At 36.7% G+C, this 22,656-nt stretch overlaps 1 protein-coding gene across 1 annotated transcript; it reads left to right on the top strand.

The window, feature by feature from the left end:
• Positions 1 to 500: 500 nt before the first annotated feature.
• Positions 501 to 20,364, top strand: LOC117707833 (cytochrome P450 2C6). The gene is made up of 9 exons (XM_034501378.2): positions 501 to 705; positions 2,127 to 2,289; positions 2,477 to 2,626; positions 3,594 to 3,754; positions 4,827 to 5,003; positions 10,568 to 10,709; positions 13,576 to 13,763; positions 18,590 to 18,731; positions 19,892 to 20,364. Exons 1-9 carry the CDS (start codon positions 538 to 540, stop codon positions 20,071 to 20,073), a joined length of 1,473 nt encoding a protein of 490 aa, XP_034357269.1. The 5' UTR covers positions 501 to 537; the 3' UTR covers positions 20,074 to 20,364.
• The last annotated feature ends 2,292 nt before the right edge of the window (positions 20,365 to 22,656 follow it).

Consider the following 22,656-nt stretch of genomic DNA (forward strand, 5'->3'; position numbering starts at 1 on the left):
CTGTTTGATACTTACAGATCTTCTGTTTGGCTTTTCACTCTTTAAAAAAAAAACAACAGTCTTGATTTTCCATGACTTATGTTGTACAGTGGTCAAGGACATGAGAATACATCATCTTTTATTCAACATGTCTGAGTAACACTAGACACACTTTGTTTACTTAGTAGTGTTTGACAGAGTCTGCTAAATATTTATAAAGATACACTTATTGAGAATGCATGTGTAAATATTTAAGGTAACAAATATTTTAAACATACAGTTAAATATTCAGTTAAACCTGAGCGTGGTCGCTCATGCATAAAATTTTAACCTTGGGAAGAGAAAGCAATGAGTAGATAGTATGAGCTATACCATGAGATGTTTAAGCAGGAAGAACAGCTGATTTTTGTCATTATCACTAGGATAAAGTCCATGCAAAGACAGATTAAAGAGCAGCAGCTAGCTGATTAGTCAATTATGATGTCATATTGATTCTGCAGCCACACTATAAAAGCTCTGTGCTGCCTGATCACAGCTGTGTCAGTAAGGAGGAGCTCAATGGATCTGATCACATTCCTGGTGCTCAGCCTCTCCTGTCTCATTCTCCTCTCTCTCTGGAGACAGAGCTCTGGTAGAGGGAAGCTTCCTCCTGGCCCCACCCCTCTTCCAATTATTGGCAATTTCTTCCAGCTAGATGCAAAGAACATCACCCAATCCTTAACCAATGTAAGTATGCCTTATGCTCTTCTAGCACCTTACAAAGAAAGGTAACTCAAATTCTTAAAAATTTCTTTTCATTTTGAGATTATAATTACAGAATTATTATTTTGAGATTATAATATATTCCTCCTTCCCCTTTCTCTTTCCAAACCCTCCTATATACTCCTTATTTTTCTTTTATAAAATTCATGACCTATTCTTTTATTAATTGTTGTTACATGCATATATGTACATTTATATACATATATTTCTAAATTTAATCTGTATAGTTTTGATAATGTTATTTTTGTGCATGTTTTCAGGACTGGCCAGAAGAGTATTGTAATCAATGATGTGAAGTTAAAAACCTGTAAAGTTGCAATTCTTGTTCCCTCCAGAAATTGAGGGAGAAGCAATTTCTATTGTGAATTAGAGAACTTTTGGTTCTTCGCATATTATAATAACATTTTCAAAATTGTAAATATTATATATACTTCTTCCCATCTTTATTGTTTGCTGTTTTCCACATTTTATTGTTTTGCTAAAAGTGCCTGTAAAAGGGCACATTACATCATCCACCAACTCAGGTAGCATTTTAGAGTTGTGTTTTCATTGGCATTAGCATTTAGTGCTGAAGTTCTCTGAATAACTGGTGTTTTATTAAGAGAAAATACCTATAGATGTACAGTAACAGAAAATAAGAGAACTAAACATATTTGATACTATCCACATTGACTTTTATTTTATGAGCAGGGCCATGAATGCCTCAGGTTATGAAACTGTTCTCTTAGCAGGTCCAATGCTTCAGTAGTATCCACTCACCACATTTGTAGTAATAATAGAATGAAGTTGGAGTCCTCACTATGGATTTCCACTCCTCATCCTGGGACTAAGTTCCACAGAAAAAGCTTTACAGGTGTTCCAGAAACAGTTATCTGAGCATTGATACTTTTTTAGTATTGAGTGAACATGAAATTAGATTGTCCAGGCATCAAGTGATTAAAAAAAAGCAGAGTACCAATGTTGATTATTATTACTATTACTTTTATTATTGTTATCATTGCTATTATTATTTATTCATGACCAAATGTTGCCTATTATTCCCCCCTTGCAGAGTTTTTCTCCATTCATTCTCCCCTTTGTTTCTGAGAGGTGCCCCTCAGTTCTCCTCCTCCCTGGGGTATCAAGTCTCTATAGGATTAAGCATATCATCACCCACTGAGGACAAACAATGTAGTCCTCTGCTATATGTGTGCCAGGAGCTGTGGATTAGCCTGTATATGCTATTTAGTTGGTGGCTTAGTCTCTGGGAACTCCCAGGAGTCCAGGTTAGTTAACACTGATGGTCTTCCTATGGAGTTGCTGTCTTCTTCAGTTCCTCCAATCCTTCCCCTACTCTTCCTTACTCTTCCTACCATTCAATGCTCGTTTTGCTTTCCAATTTTCAGTTCTCAAAAGTTTATGGACCTGTGTTTACTCTGTACTTTGGCATGAAGCCCACTGTGGTTTTGCATGGGTATGAAGTTGTGAAAGAAGCCTTGATTGATCATGGGGAAGAGTTTGCTGAAAGAGGAATCTTCCCACTAGCTGATAAAACGAATAAAGGACTTGGTAAGTAAGTGTGCATGTTAATTTGTGAGCTGGGCAGCATTCACAGGGAGGAAGAAGGCAGAATGCAGAGGCCAGACTTGATTCTGGGGCTCAGATTGGGCCTCTCTATGGTTGTCTTTGAAGATGCCCCTTTCTCTTTCAGGGATTACATTGTAATGTCCATTCCTACTTTTTTCTTTTTTTTTAGGAATTGTTTTTAGCCATGGAAATAGATGGAAAGAAATAAGACGCTTTACACTCACGACTCTGCGGAATTTGGGCATGGGGAAAAGGAGCATTGAGGACCGTGTTAAAGAGGAAGCACAGTGCCTTGTGGAGGAACTGAGAAAAACCAATGGTGAGCAAAGCTTTGTGTTTTGACTTTTACATTCTCTTGTAGGTCAGAGTACAAAGGATCTATTGGTATTATTCTTTCTGAAAAATTTTTCTGTTGCTTTTTTAAATTAGATATCATGAACACAATTTTTATTTTAATTTTGTAATGAGTTACATCCTTAGAATAAACATTCCTTATTTATAGCTGGTTATTTTATTAGAGAACAATTGCGATTGATAATGGTGGTAGTGATGTCATCTACATTTATGAATCCCAAACCAGACAATATTTGTTTTCATTTTGTTGAAATACTTTGGTCTTCCCAATTTCACTGATGTGTCAAGGTGTACTGAACGCTCAATTTTATAATCCTGGGTACTTATGAGACAAAGTACATTTTTCATTCCTTAGCTGTGTGTTATAGAATTTTATCATTATTTGAAAATCTATCATGGTTTGTTTTTGTTGTAATTTGTATGTTTTAAGAAATTGCCCATGTCAGCATTAATCTGCAAATCACAAACTTAACAAAAAATCTTGTTTAACTAAACCTGAACTGTTTTCCTTTTAGAGAAATATTTCATATTTCTCTAAATATATTATAGATCTGTTTTTTGTTCTGTAAACCAGTTCTGTCTGAAGCCACTGTTTTGCCTTAGGAGATGAGCAGATCTTAATTTGCTGTCATTGTGAAAGCTACTTACCCAGAAAAGTACCTCTTTCAGAAGACTCAGGTTATCTGCTTAAATTCTTTAGACCATTTTTTAAAGTTCTTTCTTCAAAATAAAGTAAAGACTGAAAGTCATGTTTTAGTGAAGTTCATATTTACAGTAATAATGTTTCCATATATGCTGAATATTTAACTGTTAGAGGAATTTGTTGATAAAACACTGCTTAAAGTTTCTAAAGGGACTTTACACATTAACAAGGATGAGGTGCCTACTTGGTATATTTTCACAATATTTTACTATTGTTTCCAATTCCTCAGGCTCACCCTGTGATCCCACCTTCATCCTGGGCTGTGCTCCATGCAATGTCATCTGCTCCATTATTTTCCGGAACCGTTTTGATTATAAAGATCAGGATTTTCTTATCTTGATGGAAAAACTCAATGAAAACATCAAGATTCTGAGCAGTCCCTGGATGCAGGTGAAGAAAAATTTCTTTCCTCCTGAAAACAAACTTACGACCATTCTTTCTCACAGGTCAAATTACATGTGGACTAATAGTGAAGTGATGATACCCATGTCCTGCCTAGAGTATTATGGAAAGGAGGACATCTGGAAGAAACTTCTAAGTCCTTAGCCTAACAAAGAGAAAAACAAAGGAGAAATGCCAAGATGGATCAAGCTGCTTAGTCCTTGTATGATGGTTTTTTTTTTTTTTTTTTTTTTAATTATTGAGTTTCAGAGAGCTATTTCTATTAATTAATTTTTTGTGATTTTGAGAAAGATATCTAGTCACTCATAGAACATTCTTGCACTACCGACAAATTCTTGTACTGTCAACAGTTACTACCTACTCATTCCAGTATTTAGCAGAAATACCTTAGTTTATATAGATATTACTCTGCTAAAGAAAATTCGGCATAATGACTCAGGAAGCACTGAAATCATTGATGCTTTATTTTGCATCCTCCCTGACAAGGGACCAGGAAGAAATGACAATATGAATTGTTTTAATGGTGTGCAGACCATCAAAACCTATCTTTTTCACTATCTTTCCTTGTGATGTATTAGCATCTCCTGTTCTCTGCCTATAAAGTTGTTATGGACCACAGATAAGTCAATAAAGGTGTGTAACTGTTGTCAAATCATCTTTAGAGGCCCACTCATTTCTATAGTCTCGCATCATGTTAGAGGTTGGCTGATTGGAAAGGTTTCTGCAGTCAGTCAGTTAACCTATTACCTTAACATCTACTGGCATCTAAAATGTATGAATTCCATTAGTTTGTACTATATATTTCAAATTTATCAGCAAAATTGAATTATTACTAACTGTGGAAAAACTTATTATGAACCTTGATTATTTGGGCAGGATTTTCTACATCAATTCTTCTAATAGAATAGAAAATTACTATATATAAATGGAGCAACTCTTCTTTAAGGTGAACATGAGTCATAAATGTAACTATAAATCTAAATCAGGCTTGTTATAGTATGTATATGTTTCTTTATTATACCTAATGCATTTAATAAATTCTTGTTTTTTTTTCTTGTAGTTCTGCACTATGTTTCCTGTTTTCATTGATTATTGTCCAGGAAGTCATAAGACATTAGTTAAAAATCTTTGTTATACTAAAAACTACCTTCTGAAGAAAATAAAAGAACATCAAGAATCACTGGATGTTACAAATCCTCGGGACTTTATTGATTATTACCTGATTAAGTGGAAGCAGGTAAAGTTGATATACACTCATCTATTTGATTTTTCAAGTATTTCCTTATTCACTGAATACTTACATATTTGCTATAGTTATATAAAGGATCAGTCCAATGTCATTTGAAAACAAACTTGAATATTTATTGGATTTGTGAGAATACAGGATGCATTCAGGAACACATAAAGGAAGTTGGTTAATTAGAACACATTAACATTTATCTTCACATAAAAAAGCAATTTAGCTGAGGAGAAAGACAGTACAAAGTGCAGGAGAGAGGGTAACAGACTTTGATTATGTGATCGAGTGTAAGCTCTTGTGTCCAATAAGCTTTGTATTCTCTGTCTTTAACTGCTTCTCCAAATCCATGTCAGTACGTGATTTTCATTTATTATTTAACACACTGTATAAGAAAAGTATTCATATATAATTATCAATTTGCGACTTAAGCATTTTTGAACAGGAAATAGAGTTTATTTTTATTTTATTGTGTTTTTCATTCTGAACTTTTTTTTACAGTTCAGTCTTTATCCCCCTCCCTGTCTGCCATCTGATCGTTCCTCATCCCATACTCCCCACAATCTCCAAGAGGATGCTCTCATCATACTCACTCCACCAGACCTCTCAATTCCCTGATGTCTCAATTCTCTCAAATGTTAGATGTATCATCTCTCACTGAGGCCAGACCAGGCAGTTCTTTGCTGTATATGTGTTAGGGACTTCATATCAGGTGGTGTTTGCTTCCTGGTTGGTTGCTCAGTGTCTGAGAGATATGAGGGGTCCAGGTTCACTGAAACAGCTGGTCTTCCTATGTGGTCTTCCTCTCCCTCATCTTCTAGCTTTTCCCTAATTCAACCACAGTGGTCCCAGCTTCTGTACATTGGTTGTGTGTAAATATATGCATCTGACTTTTTCAGCTGCTTGTTGGGTCTCTCAGGACAGTCATGCTAGGCTGCTGTTTGTAAGCACACCATAGCATCAGTAATAGTGTCAGATCTTGGAGCCTCACCTTGAGCTTGATCCAAATTTGGGCCTGTCACTGGACCTTCTTTCCCTCAAGATCTTCTCCATTTTTGTCTCTGCCATTGTTTCAGACAGGACCAATTCTGGGTCAGAGTTTTGTCTGTGGGATGGTAATTCCATCCCTCTACTTGATGTTCTATCTTTCTACTGGAGGTGGACTCTACAAGTTTCTCTTCCTTAGATGAAATGTAGAACATCTAAGGTCCCTCATTTTGAGTCCTGATAATCTCTCAGGTCACAGGTCTCTGATACATTCTAGAGGTTCCTTCCCACCTCCCGAGTTTTCCTTTTTCTATTCTTTTAGCTGGCTCTCAGGGCTTTAGTCCTGTTTTTTCCCCAAACCCTGATCATGTCCTCCTTTTTGCCTCCCTGTCTCCTTCCCTCCCTCTCCCAGCTACCCATGATTGCTTTCTTCTCCCTCCCAAGTGGGACTGAGGCATCCTCACTTGGGCCTTTCAGCATGTTAACATTCTTGCATTCTGTGGACTGTATCCTGGGTATTCTTTTCTTTTTTGGCTAATATCCACTTATTAATGAGTAGATATGGGTTTGAGTTACCTCACACAGGATATCTTCTAGTTCCATCCATTTTCCTGCAAAACTCAGGATGTTCTCGTTCTCAATAGCTGAGCAGTATTTCATTGTGTAAATGAATCATGTTTTCTTTATCCATTCTTCAGTTGTGGGACATCTGGGTTGTTTCCAGCTTCTTGCTATAAAAAGCAAGGCTGCTATGAACATAATGGAACATGTGCTACTGTGGCATGGTGGGGTATCTTTTGGGTATATGCCCAAGAGTGGTATAGCTGGGTCTTCAGGTAGGTACATTTCCATTTTTTTGAGGAACTTCCAGACTGATTTCCAGACTGGTTGTATCAGTTTACAATCCCACCAGTAGTGGAGGAGGGTTCTTCTTTCTTCACATCCTTGCCAACATAGGCTGTCACCTGAGGTTTTGATCTTAGCCATTCTGATTGGTGTAAGGTGGACTATCAGGGTCATTTTGATGTGCATTTCCCTAAATACTAAAAACTTTGAACATTTCTTTAAGTGCTTCTCAGCAATTCGAGATTACTCTGTTGTGAAATCTCAGTTTAGTTCTATACCCCATTTTTTGATTACATTTTTTTTTGTCCTTTTGGTGATTTGCTTCTTGAGTTCTTTATATATATTTTGGATATTAGCCCTCTGTCTGATGTGGAGTCAGTGAAGGTTTTTTTTCCCAATGTATAGGTGTCCGATTTGTCCTATACACTGTTCTTTGCCTTACAGAAGCTTTTCAGTTTCATCAGGTCCCATTTATCAATCTTGGTTTTAGATCCTAAGCCACTGGAGTTCTGTTTAGAAAATTTCCCCCTGTGCCAATGAGTTTAAGGCTCTTTTTCACTTTCTCTTCTATTAGAGTCAGTGTAACTGGTTTTATGTTGAGGTCATCGATTCACTCAGACTTGAGCTTTGTGCAAGGTGACAAATATATACTTATTCTCATTTTTCTACAGACGGACTGCCAGTTAGACCATCACCATTTATTGAAGGAGCTTTCCTTTTTCTATTGTATATTTTTTGTCTTCTTTGTCAAAGATCATGTGTCTGTAAGTGTTTGGTGTTATTTCTAGGTCTTCATTTCTATTCCATTCATTGACCTCTCTGTCTCTGTACCAATACCAAACAGGTTTTAATCATGATTGCTCTCTATTATAGCTTGAGGTTAGAAATGGTGATTCCCCCAGAAGTTCTTTTATTGTTAAGAATTGTTTTTTTTTTTATTCTGGATTTTTTGTTTTTCCAGATGAATTTGAGAATTGCTCTTTTCTTGTCTTTGAATAATTGCATTTGTGTTTTGGTGGGGATTGTGTTGAATCTGTCAATTGCTTTTGGTAGGATGGCCATTTTACTTTGTTAATTCTACCAGCCCATAAGCATGGGACATCTATCCTATTCTAAGGTCTTCTTAGATTTCTTCTGGAGAGCCTTGAAGCTCTTTTTTATTTTATTTGGTATTATATTTACATTTCAGATTTTATCCCCTTACCCCATTTCCTCCCACCACCCAGAAACATCCTATCCCATCCCCCCTCCTCACGCTTCTATGAGGCTGTGCCCCAACCTATCCCCTGCCCCCGCCCCCACTCCCCATCCCCACCCTCACATTCCTCCCCCCTCTCCCGTGTTCGTCCTTCATGGGACAAAGAATCTCCTCTCTCACCTATGCCCGACAAGGCCATCCTCCCCTACATATACAGCTGGAGTCATGGGTCTCTCCCTATGTGCTCCCAGGTTAGTGGTTTAGATCTTGGGGAGCTCTGGTTGATTGGTATTGTTGCTCTCCTCATGGGGTTACAAACCCTTTTTGCTCCTTCAGTCTTCTCTCTAACTTCTCCATTGGGAAACCCTTGATCAGATCAGTGGTTAGCTGTGAGCATCGTCCTCTGAATGTGTCAGTCTGGCAGACCTCTAAAAAGACAGCTATATCATGTTCTTGTCAGCATTCACTTCCAGCCATCCACATCAATGTCTAGCTTAGGTGATTGAGAGTTTTGCTGGGTATAGTAGTCTGGGCTAGCATTTGTGTTCTGTTAGGGTCTGTATGATATCAGTCCAGGATCTTCTGGCTTTTATAGCCTCTGGTGAGAAGTCTGGTGTAATTCTTATAGGTCTGTCTTTATATGTTACTTTACCTTTTTCCCTTACTGCTTTTAGTATTTTTTCTTTGTTTTGTACATTTGATGTTTTGATTATTATGTGGCAGGAGGTATTTCTTTTCTGGTCTAAACTATTTGGAGTTCTGTAGGCTTCTTGTATATTTAAGGACATCTCTTTCTTTAGGTTAGGGAAGTTTCCCTCTATAATTTTGTTGAAGATATTTACTGGTCCTTTAAGTTGGGAGTCTTTCCCCTCATCTATACCTATTATCCTTAGGTTTGGCCTACTCATTGTATCTTGGATTTCCTGTATGTTTTGGGTTAGTAGCTTTTTGTATTTTGCATTTTCTTTGACAGTTGTGTCAATGTTTTCCATGGTATCTTCTGCACATGAGATTCTCTCTTCTATCTCTTGTATTCTGTTGGTGATACTTGTGTCTATGACTCCTGATCTTTTTCCTAGGTTTTCTATCTCCAGGGTATTGTCCCTTTGTGATTTCTTTATTGTTTCTACTTCCATTTTTAGATCTTGGATGGTTTTGTTTAATTCCTTCACCTGTTTTGTTTTCTTGCAATTCATTAAAGGATTTTTGTGTTTCCTCTTTGAGTGCTTCTATCTGTCTACCCGTGTTCTGCTTAAATTCTTTGAGACTGTTATTTATGTCCTTCTTAATGTCCTCTATCATCGTCATGAGAAGTGATTTTAATTCTGAATCCTGCTTTTCTGGTGTGATGGGGTGTTCAGGGCTTGCTATGGTGGGGGAACTTGGTTCTGATGATTGACCTGACCTGCGAGTTCTGGTTATTTGTGGGCACGAGGAGGACCACAACCTGGAAGAAGAACAGGTGAGAGAGAGAGAAAGGACTCAAGGAAGCAATTGCTTGTCAAGAGCTGTGTATTGAAGCGCAAAGCGCATTTTTATACTACAATTCTTAAAGAGAGGGGTAAAGGGGTCCAGGTGGTGGGAAAGTACAGAATCTTCTCGGCCTGTGCCCTGGAACAATGTGCGGTCTAACTGCGTTTCTCAGAAGACACGGTACACTGCTCAAGGAACATTCTACAGCTGCCAAGCCGAATCTTGTGGTCACCAAGCAGGATATGGCCGTTAGGGAGGGTAGTGGGGAGAAGTTTGAGAGAGGCAAGGAGGTAAGGTAGGTAGGGGGCCCACTGCTCCGAGTGCAGTGTCTCCTCTAGGATGTCTCAGGATAAGGTGTCCACTGCTCTGAGTGCAGTGGCTCCTCTAGTATATGTTGTCACGTCATCTCAACTTTGTGATCCTATTATTTTTCCTTATTCCTTCTAGATGTTTGTTCTTTGATCCTTTATACAAGTCCAACTTTATTATAAATCTACAGTAATATTGAGTCCATGAAATTTTTGGACAAAGAAATAAATAATAAGTTTGTAATATAAACCTGTAATATCTAGCACAGTGTTTCCCCACTTTCCAAATTTTATTGATTAAAAATCTGTTATGAATCTCTTAAAGAAAGAACAGGGTTATTTAACTCCAGTGCAACTAATCTGGATTACAGACCACTCAGCATATAACAGAGAACTCCCAAATTGTTAGAGTCAAATGCCTTTGATTTTTTTCTCACTATATTCAGCATATGGACACTTGTTTTTAATGAATGATCAAAAATCCTGTTTACATCTTTTTAAGTCTTAAAGATCATGCATTGTACACATTTATGTGTAGAGTATCCATGAATTTAAGAAAAAAAAATAAGGGTGTAGAAAATGAAATTTAGACCCTCTGTACCAGTCTCTGCAGTTCTGGGTTAATTTATTCTGAAACTATGTTTTCAAGTTCTGTGTTGGCAGCAATAGAAAACGGTGTGTTACTCTAGATTCATTGTTATCATAGGTGCTAGTAAACAATTTACCAGATAACTACTTCTAACAATTCTTAGGAAAGCCACAATCAACACTCAGAGTTTACACTTGAAAACTTAGCAGTCACCGTGACTGATTTGTTTGGTGCTGGGACGGAGACAACAAGCACAACACTGAGATATGCTCTCTTGCTCCTGATGAAGTATCCAGAAGTCACAGGTAAGGACACAGTTGGTGAACCATAGGATCCACAGCATTCTTGTAGGATGCTGGGAAGGCATTGTTAATGTACTGTGTATTACTGTTAGAGAAGTCTTAGTCCTAATCTTTCTGTGTTACTGGGCATAGAGAGTAGGATGAATGAGAGGAATGAAGGAACTGTAGAAGTAGGAAAAGCAATCAAATGCGGATCAGTGTCTGGGTTCCTTAGAAGATAATCTGTGACAGGCACTGACAGCCTTCTTTGGCTTGTTTTACTTATACATTTAGTTCCCAAATTAGGTTTTCAGAGCAGGTACATTTTTGCACTTACTTTTTTTTTCTAATAAATTTAATTCTGGTGTACAAGGTTAAAAGTTACTTTACAGAAACTTAAGCACAAATGCTAGAATTTCTTGAGCCTACCTGAGATAATGTCCAATCTGAGGAGTGAAAATAAGTCAATTCATCAGAAAGTTATTTCCATATAGGCATTAGTTGTAGAAAAAGAAATGTTATTATTTCAAAAGTCCATTTCCATGTAATGTTTGTTGAAAACATTTGTTCCAGTTGTACCAACAACATTTTTTAAAAATAATATTATTGTAGAAATATACTTTTATTTTTGTTTTAATAGTATTTATTAAGTTATATATTACACTTATGAATATTTGTTCACTTAAAAGTTAAGAAACAATGTATTACTGGCTAAAAATGATTTCCTATGACACTTATGTGACACTTATGGTTTTAAATATTACATACATATACATGGTATGCATGTAGTTTTAATGCTTTAATCAGTATAACATCTGGAGATAGCAACAAAGAAAATAACAAGGCGGGGGAGACTCTGTTCTTATATTATTGTCATAAGAATAAATACAGCAATCATAAGAACTGTCTTAATTTCTTCCAAAGCAGAGGTGGAACCCTCTGTTTTCTCTTCAAAATGGAATGTGCCCCCAGGGGACCTCATCTGAATGTGCCAACCTCAAAGTTACTTGAAAATGCATTTAATGTTTTAGCATATATAATTTACATTGAAGTGACACTAGCATAAACATGAATCAGAATTAGTAAATAAAAGGTAGGAGAAAAGGAAAATGGCAAGTGACCAAGAGGGCTTCCCAAAAATACTGAAATACAATAATGTAATGAGGCATGAGGAAAAATGGAGTAGGGAAGATGACACTGTAACATAGATGTCATACATGTAAGCTGTATTTCTACCATCACAGTATGGATCTTGTTTGAAAACAATAAGGAATCAACATAGGTCTATAAAAGGGTTATAAAAGGAGTTTCTCATTGCCAGAGTCCCCTTCTTCCCCACAATCCTACAGTGACTTAGGTTCCCCCATGGAAGAATACAGAATTGCTCTTAAAAAGTGAGTTTAAGAAGCCCTGTATTCAAAGATTTCCAGTGGTTGACAGAGAAAGAGAATTATGTAGGGACAAAAGGGGATTGTGTTCTAGTCTCAGAACTGAGAGGATCAGAGCACCTTTCTTCAATTGGCTTATGAATTTCATTGGCAAAATTTATCATTTAGGTAAGTTTATAACTTAAAGATATTTACATTGTATCATCTTAATAGAAATTTCCAAGTACACTTCAGAGTGAAGAGAATTAAACCATTAACATAAGAAACAGTCATGGAGTTTCAAAACACTAGGACTGAATATAAGCATAACATCCTTTAGGGAGACCCCTGAGCCACATATAAATATTTGCCATGAGACTGCTAAGCAAAAGTGTAGGCCTAGATCTCAGTGTTGTAGCAATGTTTCCGTTAATCATGGGACATTTGAGAATATTATTATCTACTTCTCTGAATCAGGGTCAAGGAAATCATGGGCTCAGGAATCTGAACAACCCACATAGTAGGATAAGATTATAGGATAGGTTTCTGGACACATGATCTACAAAACTCTCTATTTTGTATTTGCCATATGGATGCTGCAGGTATGAACAGAGATTGAGGAACAAATGAGAAGTAATGTGTGGTCTGATGCCCATATCCACTGAGTTTTATTGCAAGAACTATGAATTTAAGTACTTAGAAGCAACTGTAACTCATGAAATGTAAAATTAGAAACTAAATAGAAAAGACATCAGTCAAAATGTCTACTACTAATAGAAGATGATCATAATTTAAATGATAAGGAATAATATTTATATACCACCAATGTATCTCATAATGAAAATTTGAATAACTAAATCCTGAAATTCAACACATTGTTAATGAAGTAACAGGAAGTGTGTGTGTGTGTGTGTGTGTGTGCATGTGTATGTATGTTTGTTTTATTTATTTGTATATGTCTTTTAGTACGTGGCATGTAATAGTAACTCACATTTTTAAAAATTTTTTTACAACAGAATATAATAGATATATAAGTGGGTATACAGGAAACAATTATTTACAAATGTGGTAATATTTCAGAAGCAACTATTCAGTTTGAACTTGGCCTGTCTTGAGCACCATATCACACCAAATTTCACAGACACACACACACACACACACACACACACACACACACAAGATTGTTTTAAAAAATATTGTATTTTGACCAAAATTCAGTTTTATTTCTAATCGTTTTTATCAGACTATGATATGATGGTTACATGTGTTGTTCTGCTATTTGATATATTTACTTAATTCTATTTTATTTGCTATTATAAATACATACTGATATAGCATAATGGCTATTTGTAACATAGTGGTATGAATCTATATGTAGCATCTGTGCATGTCTTAATGTACTCCAGGACATAAAATGCATTTACAATGCTATTGAGGCCCTTTTTCATACATCATGTAGTCAAATATTGTGAAAAGCATTTTACTTCTTTTTCATTTCCTTGCTTTTTACTGTGACCAACCAGCTAAAGTCCAGGAAGAGATTGATCGTGTGATTGGCAGACATCGCAGCCCTTGCATGCAGGACAGGAGCCACATGCCCTATACAGATGCCATGATTCATGAGGTCCAGAGGTTCATTGACCTTCTCCCTACCAACCTGCCACATGCAGTGACCTGTGACATTAAGTTCAGGAATTACCTCATCCCCAAGGTAAGATTTTCTTTTCTCTGCTGTACCTCAATGCTCTTTGTTCCAGTCTTCTGAATCATAATTTTCCTTTGATTCTTACATTCTTTGTGCCCACTCTTTCATGATGATCCCTGAGAATTGAGAATGTAATTGAACATTACCCCTTACTTATTTTTCCCTTATTCTCTATCCATGCTTAAACTTTTCACTCCTAGTATACTCACCCTGTTCTTTGAGAGTACACATGTGAAATTATCTGCCTTTATTATATGCTTTTCAATTTGACTGTGAGATTCCTATCAGGGATTCCATGTTATACCACACAACTTCTTATATAACTTGCATTTTGTTTAAGCCTTAACTTTATTTGAACTGTAAAATTCCCATGTAGAGATCCTATGTATATTCTCACATAACTTCTTATGTTTCTTGCATTTGGTTTAAGCCTTCAACTCGCTGCCCACTTTTACATTCATATCACTTCACTACCTGTTTGAATCCTGCACCCAGTATTTTCCTTTCTACTTTCATTTAATCTGTTTTTACTACCCCTCACCCATCCTCTATTGACAATGTCCTGCATTTAGCTACCTCGTTTCCACATATAATGTAAGTTAAAAACAAAGTCAACAAATGATTTAAGCTAAGAGTCTCAAGTGAGAGAAAACATGTAGCATTTGTATCTTTGAGTTGGATATAATTTTTTTCTCATGAGTATGTGAAGGAGTGTTTTCATCTTCTGTGTAGAGTCATGCCAGCATCTATGGAATTACACTAGTTTGGTTGTAATGAATTAAATTTTTGATATGACTTTTGTAAGTTTAACTTTATGTAATTTTTATATAGGCTTACTGCTGAATAAGATCATCCTTTCTAGTTCTTTTTGAACACTGGTTGGCTGGTTTAACTCAGTTCTTTTGGCTGAAACTCCTTTCTAAGCTAACTGATTCAATTTGACTTCTCTCAGATTCTCAATAAAGTACTCTGCTTGGCCTCAAACTAAGTCTGGCAATCTATACTAATATTCTGGCTCTTTCTTATTCTCTGACTCTGTCTTTACATGTGTCTAACTTGTTCTCTTTGCAACCAGTCTTTTTAAATCTGTCCATGTAAAAACTCTTAACTCCACAAATTGAAGTGCCATGAACTCCATCCACTCCTTTCCCCTGCCTTTTTAAAAATTGAGTATTTTATGTATTTACATTTCAAATGTTATCCCCCTTTCCTGGTTTCCTCTCTAGAATCCTCTTATCCAATCCCCCTCCCTCTGCTTCTATTAGGGTAATCCCCCTCCCACTCACCCACTTCCAACTCACTGCACTGGCATTCCCCTACACTGGGGAATCGAGCATTCACAGGACCTAGGGCCTCTTTTCCTGTTAATACCAGACAATGCCATTCTCTTGTACATGTGTGGTTGGATCTATGGGTCCATTCATGTGTACTGTTTGGTTGGTGGCTTGGTCCCTGGGATCTTTTGGGTTCTTCTTGTTTGATATTGTTGTTTTTTTTTCTATGGGGTTACAACCCCCTTCAGCTCTTTCAGTTCTTTCTTTAACTTCTCCATTGTGATCCCCTGCTCAGTCCAATGGTTTGGCTGTGAGCATTAGCCTCTGTATTTGTCAGGGAGACTTTTAATGACTGTATCTATTTCATTAGGGGTTATGGTACTGTTTAGATGGTTTATCTGGTGGTTATTTAACTTTGGTATGACATCTGTAAAGAAAATTGTCCATTTCATCCAGATTTTCCAGTTTTGTTGGATATATGCTTTTGTAGTAGGAACTGATAATTTTTTGAATTTCCTCAGTTTCTGTTGTTATGTCTTCCTTTTAATTTCTGATTTTGTTCATTTGGATACTGTCTCTATGCTCTCTGGTTATTCTGGTTAAGGGTTTATATATCTTGTTGATTTTTTCAAAGAACTATCTCATGGATTTGTTGATTCTTTGTATAGTTCTTTTTTTGTTTCTCCTTGGTTGATTTCAACCCTTAGTTTGATTATTTCCTACTGTCTACTCCTCTTTGGTGTATTTGTTTCTTTTTATTCTAGAGCTTTCAGGTGTGCTGTGAAGCTGCTAGTGTATAATCTTTCCAGTTTCTTTTTGGAGGCACTCAGAGCTATGAGGTTTACTCTTAGCACTGTTTTCATTGAGTTACAAAGTTTTGGTCTGATGTGCCTTTATTTTCATTAAATTCCAAGAAGTCTTTAATTTTTTTCTTTGTTTCTTCCTTGACCAAGTTATCATTGAGTAGAGAGTTGTTCATCTTCTATGTATATGTGAGCTTTCCATTGTTTTTGTTATTATTGGAGACCAGTCTTAGTCCATGGTGGTCTGATAGGAGCATGGGATTATTATTACCTGTTGAGGCCTGTTTTGTGACCAATTATATGGTCAGTTTTGGAGAATGTACCATGAGATGCTGAGAAGAAGGTATATTCTTTTGTTTTAGGATTAAATGTTCTATAGATATCTGCTAAATTCATTTGATTCATAACTTTTGCTAGTTTCCCTGTGTCTCTGTTTATTTTTTGTTTCCCTGATATTCCCGTTACTGACATTGGGGTGTTGAAGTCTCCCACTATTATTGTGTGAGGTGCAATGTGTGCTTTAGTAAAGTTTCTTTTATGAATGCGGTTACCCTTGCATTTGGAGCATAGATGTTCAGATTTGAGAGTTCATCTTGGTAGATTTTTCTTTTGATGTGTATGAAGTGTCCTTCCTTATCTTTTTGTATAATTTTGGTTAAAAGTTGATTTTATTTGATATTAGAATGGCTGCTCCAGCTTGTATCTTGGTCCCTTTTGCCTGAAAATTATTTTTCAGCCTTTTACTCTGAGATATTGTGTTTCTTTGACACTCAGGTACATTTCATGTATGCAGAAAATTTTGGGTCTTGTTTAGGTTTTCAGTCTCTTGGTGTATGTCTTTTTATTGGGGGTAATTGCATCATCCATTGATGTTAAGAGACATTAAGGAAAAGTGATTGTTGCTTCCTGTTATTTTTGTTGTTATAGTTGGAATTAGGTTTGTTTGGCTATCTTCTTTTGGGTTTCTTGAAAGAACATTACTTTCTTGCTTTTTCTAGGGTTTAATTTCCATTCTCGTGTTGGAGTTTTCCATCTATTATCCTTTGTAGGGCTGGATTTGTGGAATGATATTGTGTAAACTTGATTTTGTCATGGAATATCTTGTTTCTTCATGGTAATTGAGAGTTTCCTGGGTATAATAGCCTGGGCTGGCATTAGGGTCTGTATGACATCTGCCCTGGATTTTCTGGCTTTTATAGTCTCTGTTGAGAAGTTTGGTGTAATTCTGATGGGTCTGCCTTTATATGTTACTTCACTTTTTTTGTATAGCTTTTAATATTCTCTGTTTTGTGCAGTTAGTATTTTGATTATTATGTAAAAGGAGAAATTTTTTTCTGGTCTAATTTATTTAGAATTCTGTAGGCTTCTTGTTTTTTCATTGGCATCTCTTTCTTTACATTAAGGAAGTTTTCTTCTATAATTTTGTTGAAGATGTTTACTGGCCCTTTGAGTTGAGAATCTATACTCTCTTCTATACCTATTATCCTTAGGTTTTATCCTTTCATTGTGTTCTGGATTTCCTGAGTCTTTTTTGTTAGGAGCTTTTTGCATTTTGCATTTTCTTTGACTGTTGTGTTAATGTTCGCTATGGTATCCTGTGCTCTTGAGATTCTCTCTTTTATCCCTTGTTTTCTGTTGGTGATGCTTGTATCTATAACTCCTGATTTTTTTCCCCTAGGTTTTCTCTCTCCAGTGTTGTGTCCCTTTGTGATTTCTTTATTGTTTCTATTTTTGTATTTAGATCCTGGATGATTTTGTTCAATTCTGTCACCTGTTTGGTTGTATTTTCCTGAAATTCTTTAAGGTATTTTTGTTTTTCCTCTTTAAGTGCTTCACCTGTGTACCTGTGTTATCTTGTATTTCTTTAGGGGATTTATTTATGTCCTTCTTGAAGTCATCTATTATCATCATGAGATGTGATTTTAAATCCAAATCATGCTTTTCTTGTGTGTTGGGGTATCCAAGACCTGCTGTGTTGGGAGAAATGGGTTCTGATGATAGCTAGTACCATTTGTTTCTGTTGTGTAGGTTCTTGTGCTCCCACCATCTGGTTATCTCTGGTGTTACTTTGTCTTGCTTTCTCTGACTGGAGGTTGTCCCTCCTATAGTCCTGTGAGCCTGTGCTCTTAGTTGTGTCAGCACTCCTGGGAGACCAGTTTTCTCCAGGCAGGATTTGGATGTGGAAAGCTGTGGCACAGCCTTAGCATTTGGTAGCAGATGGAGACCTGCCTTTCAGCTCACTGGGTTATCTGAACTGATTGCCTGGAGCACAGAGCTTTACATGTTTCTCTCCTGAGGGCTGTGGTTAAAGATGTGTGCCACCATATCTGGACCTATGCTTTCTTTACCCAAAACTGGCTCTGTACCATACTGGTCTTGAACACAGAGGTTTGCTTAACTTTGTATTCCGGAATTAAAGGCATGTCTGTATTCCAGCCAGATCGCACAGACCTAGAAGGTGTTTGTATATCATCTCTTGCCAGAGCAGCCATGTTGCTGGATTAAAATTCCTTTACAGATGATCACTTCACTACTCAAGTACTAACATAAATTGGACTGAAGCTACTTTAGCAACGTCACTATCACTGACCTCACACCCTTTCCATGCTTGTTCTGTCAGAAATGTCCCCTATATTCTTCATACTTAACCCTATCTATGGAGCAGAAGATTGAACTATGTTATTTCCCATTTTCTGTACATGCTGTGATAGTTTTGTAAGTTACTTGTTTGTTACTCTTCCGTGTGTCATTGCAGGGGACAACTGTAATAACATCACTGACATCAGTACTGCATGACAGCAAAGAGTTCCCCAACCCAGAGATGTTTGACCCTGGCCACTTTCTAGATGGGAATGGAAACTTTATGAAAAGTGACTATTTCATGCCATTCTCAACAGGTAATAGAAACTCATTACCATTGTTCCAGTGGCATGGAGGTCTGTGGGGACTAAAAATGCGACTCCACAGAGGCTGATAAATCTGTAGCATGTGCATGATCAGGAGCATGACTTTCCTTTCCCATTCACTCTCCTTGATAAGGTCTATTCTCTCTGTCAGGTTATGAAAATGAGGCTTTTGATTCTTCATCCATTGTTCAAAATTTAGAAAGCTATAGTGTAGTGAATTTTTTTTTTTTTTTTTTTTTTTTTTTTTTTTTTGCTTTAGGTACATCACAGAAATACCAAAGACACCATCCTAGAAACCAAACTTCACTTACATTTTACTCATTCCATTAAAAAAAAATCTAGACTTCTTCATAATTTAAGCTTATTCTTCTTACTCACCACTGGCCTGAACAATGAGCTATGTCTCCCAGACCACAGAAAAGTATCAAGGAGCCTAAAGCATATTTGGGACATAAATGAGTGAGTTAATGCAGTTGGACTAATACTTGTGAGATTATCACATATTTCAGAGCCAGAGTGTTGTTGGGAAGAAATTCATACCTTGCTATTTCATATATCACATTTTGTACAAAACATACAACAGCATTCTTTTAAAAGATGTCTAGCTTCCTCAAAGGGCATAGGTCACAAAAAATATTCAAAAGCAGATGGGGATCATTTCACTGAAGAACCTCAACCCCTGGAACAGGATGTTTCTCTCTGTTTTGAATTTTCTGAATAATCTTTGGATAAAGATATTTTAGACATGCCATGATGCCTGCAGTGGCCTCAAGGTTCCCCCTACCTCAAATTCATGGTATGAATAATGGATATTGAATATATATCTGTGCTACTTTAGTTTTATGATCTTTGTGAAAAATTAAAAGTCTCCCCTCCACAACTTCCGTGGAGTTTTGAATACAGGTATAATCAAACACATCTAGCTGACAAGTATTTTTGAATGATATGTTTTTGATGCCATATGTTAGTTGGAAAAATGATCCTCTGTTTATTTTTCTAAAAAGTTTTCCCTTCATCCATCCATTTATCTAACCACATACTCTTTAACTCAGCAGTTAGTGTTATTGACTTGTATTTGTACCAGAACAATGTATTTCAGGCTAACACTTATGTACAAGAAATAATTATCTTCTTTGCCATTTCCCTCCTAGGAAAACGGATGTGTGTAGGAGAGGGCCTGGCCCGCATGGAGCTATTTTTATTCCTGACCACAATTTTACAGAACTTTAAACTGAAATCTCTTGTTCACCCAAAGGACATCGATACAACTCCAGTGTTCAATGGATTTGCCTCTGTGCCACCATTTTTTGAGCTGTGCTTCATTCCTCTCTAAAGAGATAAAATTGCCTGGGCCCTGATGGCGTTTTCTTTTTCCCCTTCGAATAAGTCCCATATCTCTCAAGATTCAAGAAATATCCATATTCCATCTTCCACTTCATGAAGTCACTGCACCCATATGTCTGCACTTCCCTATTCTCTGTAACAGTCTTCCCATCCCTATGTACATCTAAATTTGTTTTCTTACTGTGGTTTAGATGCAATACCAGGAAATTATTATCTTACTATTATTTACAATAATTTATCTTTTTTATGTTCTTAGTAATAAGATTATTTGATTTATGTATGTTTGCTCAGTGTTTCATTACAATTCAGACTAGAAACAAAACACTGTAGATTCGAAACATATCATGTTGTTCCACATAATGAGAACTGAGCATGAAAAGTCGGAGTGCTGGGGATAGAGCTTAAGAACCTCATGTAATCCTTGTCATTCAAGCCTAAAGTCCTAAATATCATCTCCAGTGTATGTTTCAAAGTCTAGGTGTATGACATATACTCCTTAACTCGTGTTTGGGAGGCAGACGCAGGAAGATCCCTCGGGTCTTCTGCTCACCCATACTTGCTTAATAGCTATGCTAGGGAGACACACTGTCACATAAAACAAGGCAAGAAATTCCAGAGAAATTAATGTTCAAGTTTTACTTCTGGCCTTTATATAGTTATAACTCTGTTCTCAAACACGCACCTAGTCATGCACACACTATCTTCCCTTTCCACAACACAAAAGAGAATGTGAAAGGGAGGATGGTAAGATAGCTTTTTAAACTGAGTGTTAACTATAGTTACTGGCAGTATTTGTATTTGAAACAGATGAACAAGGACCAGAAGTACAAGCCCTCTGTTAAGAAACAGTGAAGACAAGTTAGAGGGAGGAATAGATATGCAGTTTGGAGATTGTGCCTCGTTTGCTTACAACAACAACAACAACAACAACAACAAAAAGAACAAACCTTTTAATGTTTTTTTTTTTTTAATTTATTCTTTTGTCATACAATATATTCTCACTGTAGCCTCCCTGGATTCCACTTGCCCCAGTGCCTCCATTACTGCCCTTTTCTCCCAGATCCATTGCTCCTCTATTTCCCTTCAAAAATAGCAGGCCTCCCAGAAATATAAACCAAACATTGCATTACAAGATGTGATAAGTCTGGGCACAAACCCTCATATTAAGGCTGGACTTGGCAACTGAGGAGGAGAAAAAGGGTCCAAAGAGCAGACAAAAGAGTCAGAGACACCCAGACACCTTGCACTGTTAGGAGTCCCCCCAAGACACCAAGCAATGCAACCACATCATGTATGCAGAGGACCTAGTGCAGACCCATGCAGTCTTTGCTTCATTCTATGTGAGCCACTATCAGCCCTGCTTATTTTGATCCTGTAGGCTGTGTTCTAGTGACTTTTTTTGTACATGTGTGCTTTTAGGGCTGACCACTTGGCATTTGTCCTGGTTAGTTTTTAAATTTTTTTTTATTAATCATTCCATTTGTTTACACCTCGAATGATATCTTTTGCCAGGAGCCATAATGGGACAGGTTAATAGCTAGCAGGTGATCATCCTGAAATGGCCTGATTTGGATTATTATATAATCTGTGACAGGTTTGTTCTTTTTAAGCAAGGTTGTAAGGGATTCCTTTTAGCAAAAATTTCTGCTATTAATATGCTTTTAAAAAATATTTGTTTATTTATTTATATGAGTACATCATTGCTCTCTTTGGACACACCAGAAGAGGGCATCAGACCCCGTTACAGATGGTTGTGAGCCACCATGTGGTTTCTGGGACTTGAACTCAGGACCTCTGGACGAGCAGTTGGTGCTCTTAACCACTGAGCCACCTCTCCAGCCCTTAAAATGCTTTTCATGTTACTATGTTTAATAGTAACCCTCATAAACACCCTCTTAAATATATATAACAATCACTAAGTATTAGCACATCTCTTTGGAGCATATCTCTGCAGATAAATGAATATGTACTGTCTTGTAGTGATGTTATATAGACTAATAGATGACTTCTTAAGTCTTAATGATGATCCTATAAAAATTCCTAAAATTATATCAATGATTATTAAGCTCTTTTATTGTGGAACTGCTGTTAGGTTTTTTTCTGATAGTCCGAACTGTGACAATAACTCTGCCAGTCTCCCAAGTGTCACCAATTAATTGCTCTTAGATAGTAACCAGACTTTCTCCTACTCAGAGCACATTCCACGAGGTTGTAAAAAATTAAGCAAAGGTCATTAAAAGGGAACTAACAATTTATTATAGGTTCTAGGACAGAAGATAAAATATTAACTGGTTTATCTATATAAAAGTTTACTAATAACTTAGCTATGGTTTTAAACCTTCAGTGAACCTGTGGAGCTGAGACAGGTGATGGATGTTTAACAAGATAATTACTCCCAATATATATGCATGTAAACATTCTCTGTTGTAAACTTTTATTTCAATTTATGATTTGATTTTTGGTGGGAACTGATTATGGGGTTCCCAATGGAGGATTTAGAGAGAAGACAGAAAAAGTTGAAAGGGCTTGTGGCCTCATGGGGAGAGCAAAAATACCAACTAACCAGAGCTAT

This window comes from Arvicanthis niloticus, chromosome 1, assembly GCF_011762505.2.
Source record: "Arvicanthis niloticus isolate mArvNil1 chromosome 1, mArvNil1.pat.X, whole genome shotgun sequence".
NCBI lineage: Eukaryota > Metazoa > Chordata > Mammalia > Rodentia > Muridae > Arvicanthis > Arvicanthis niloticus.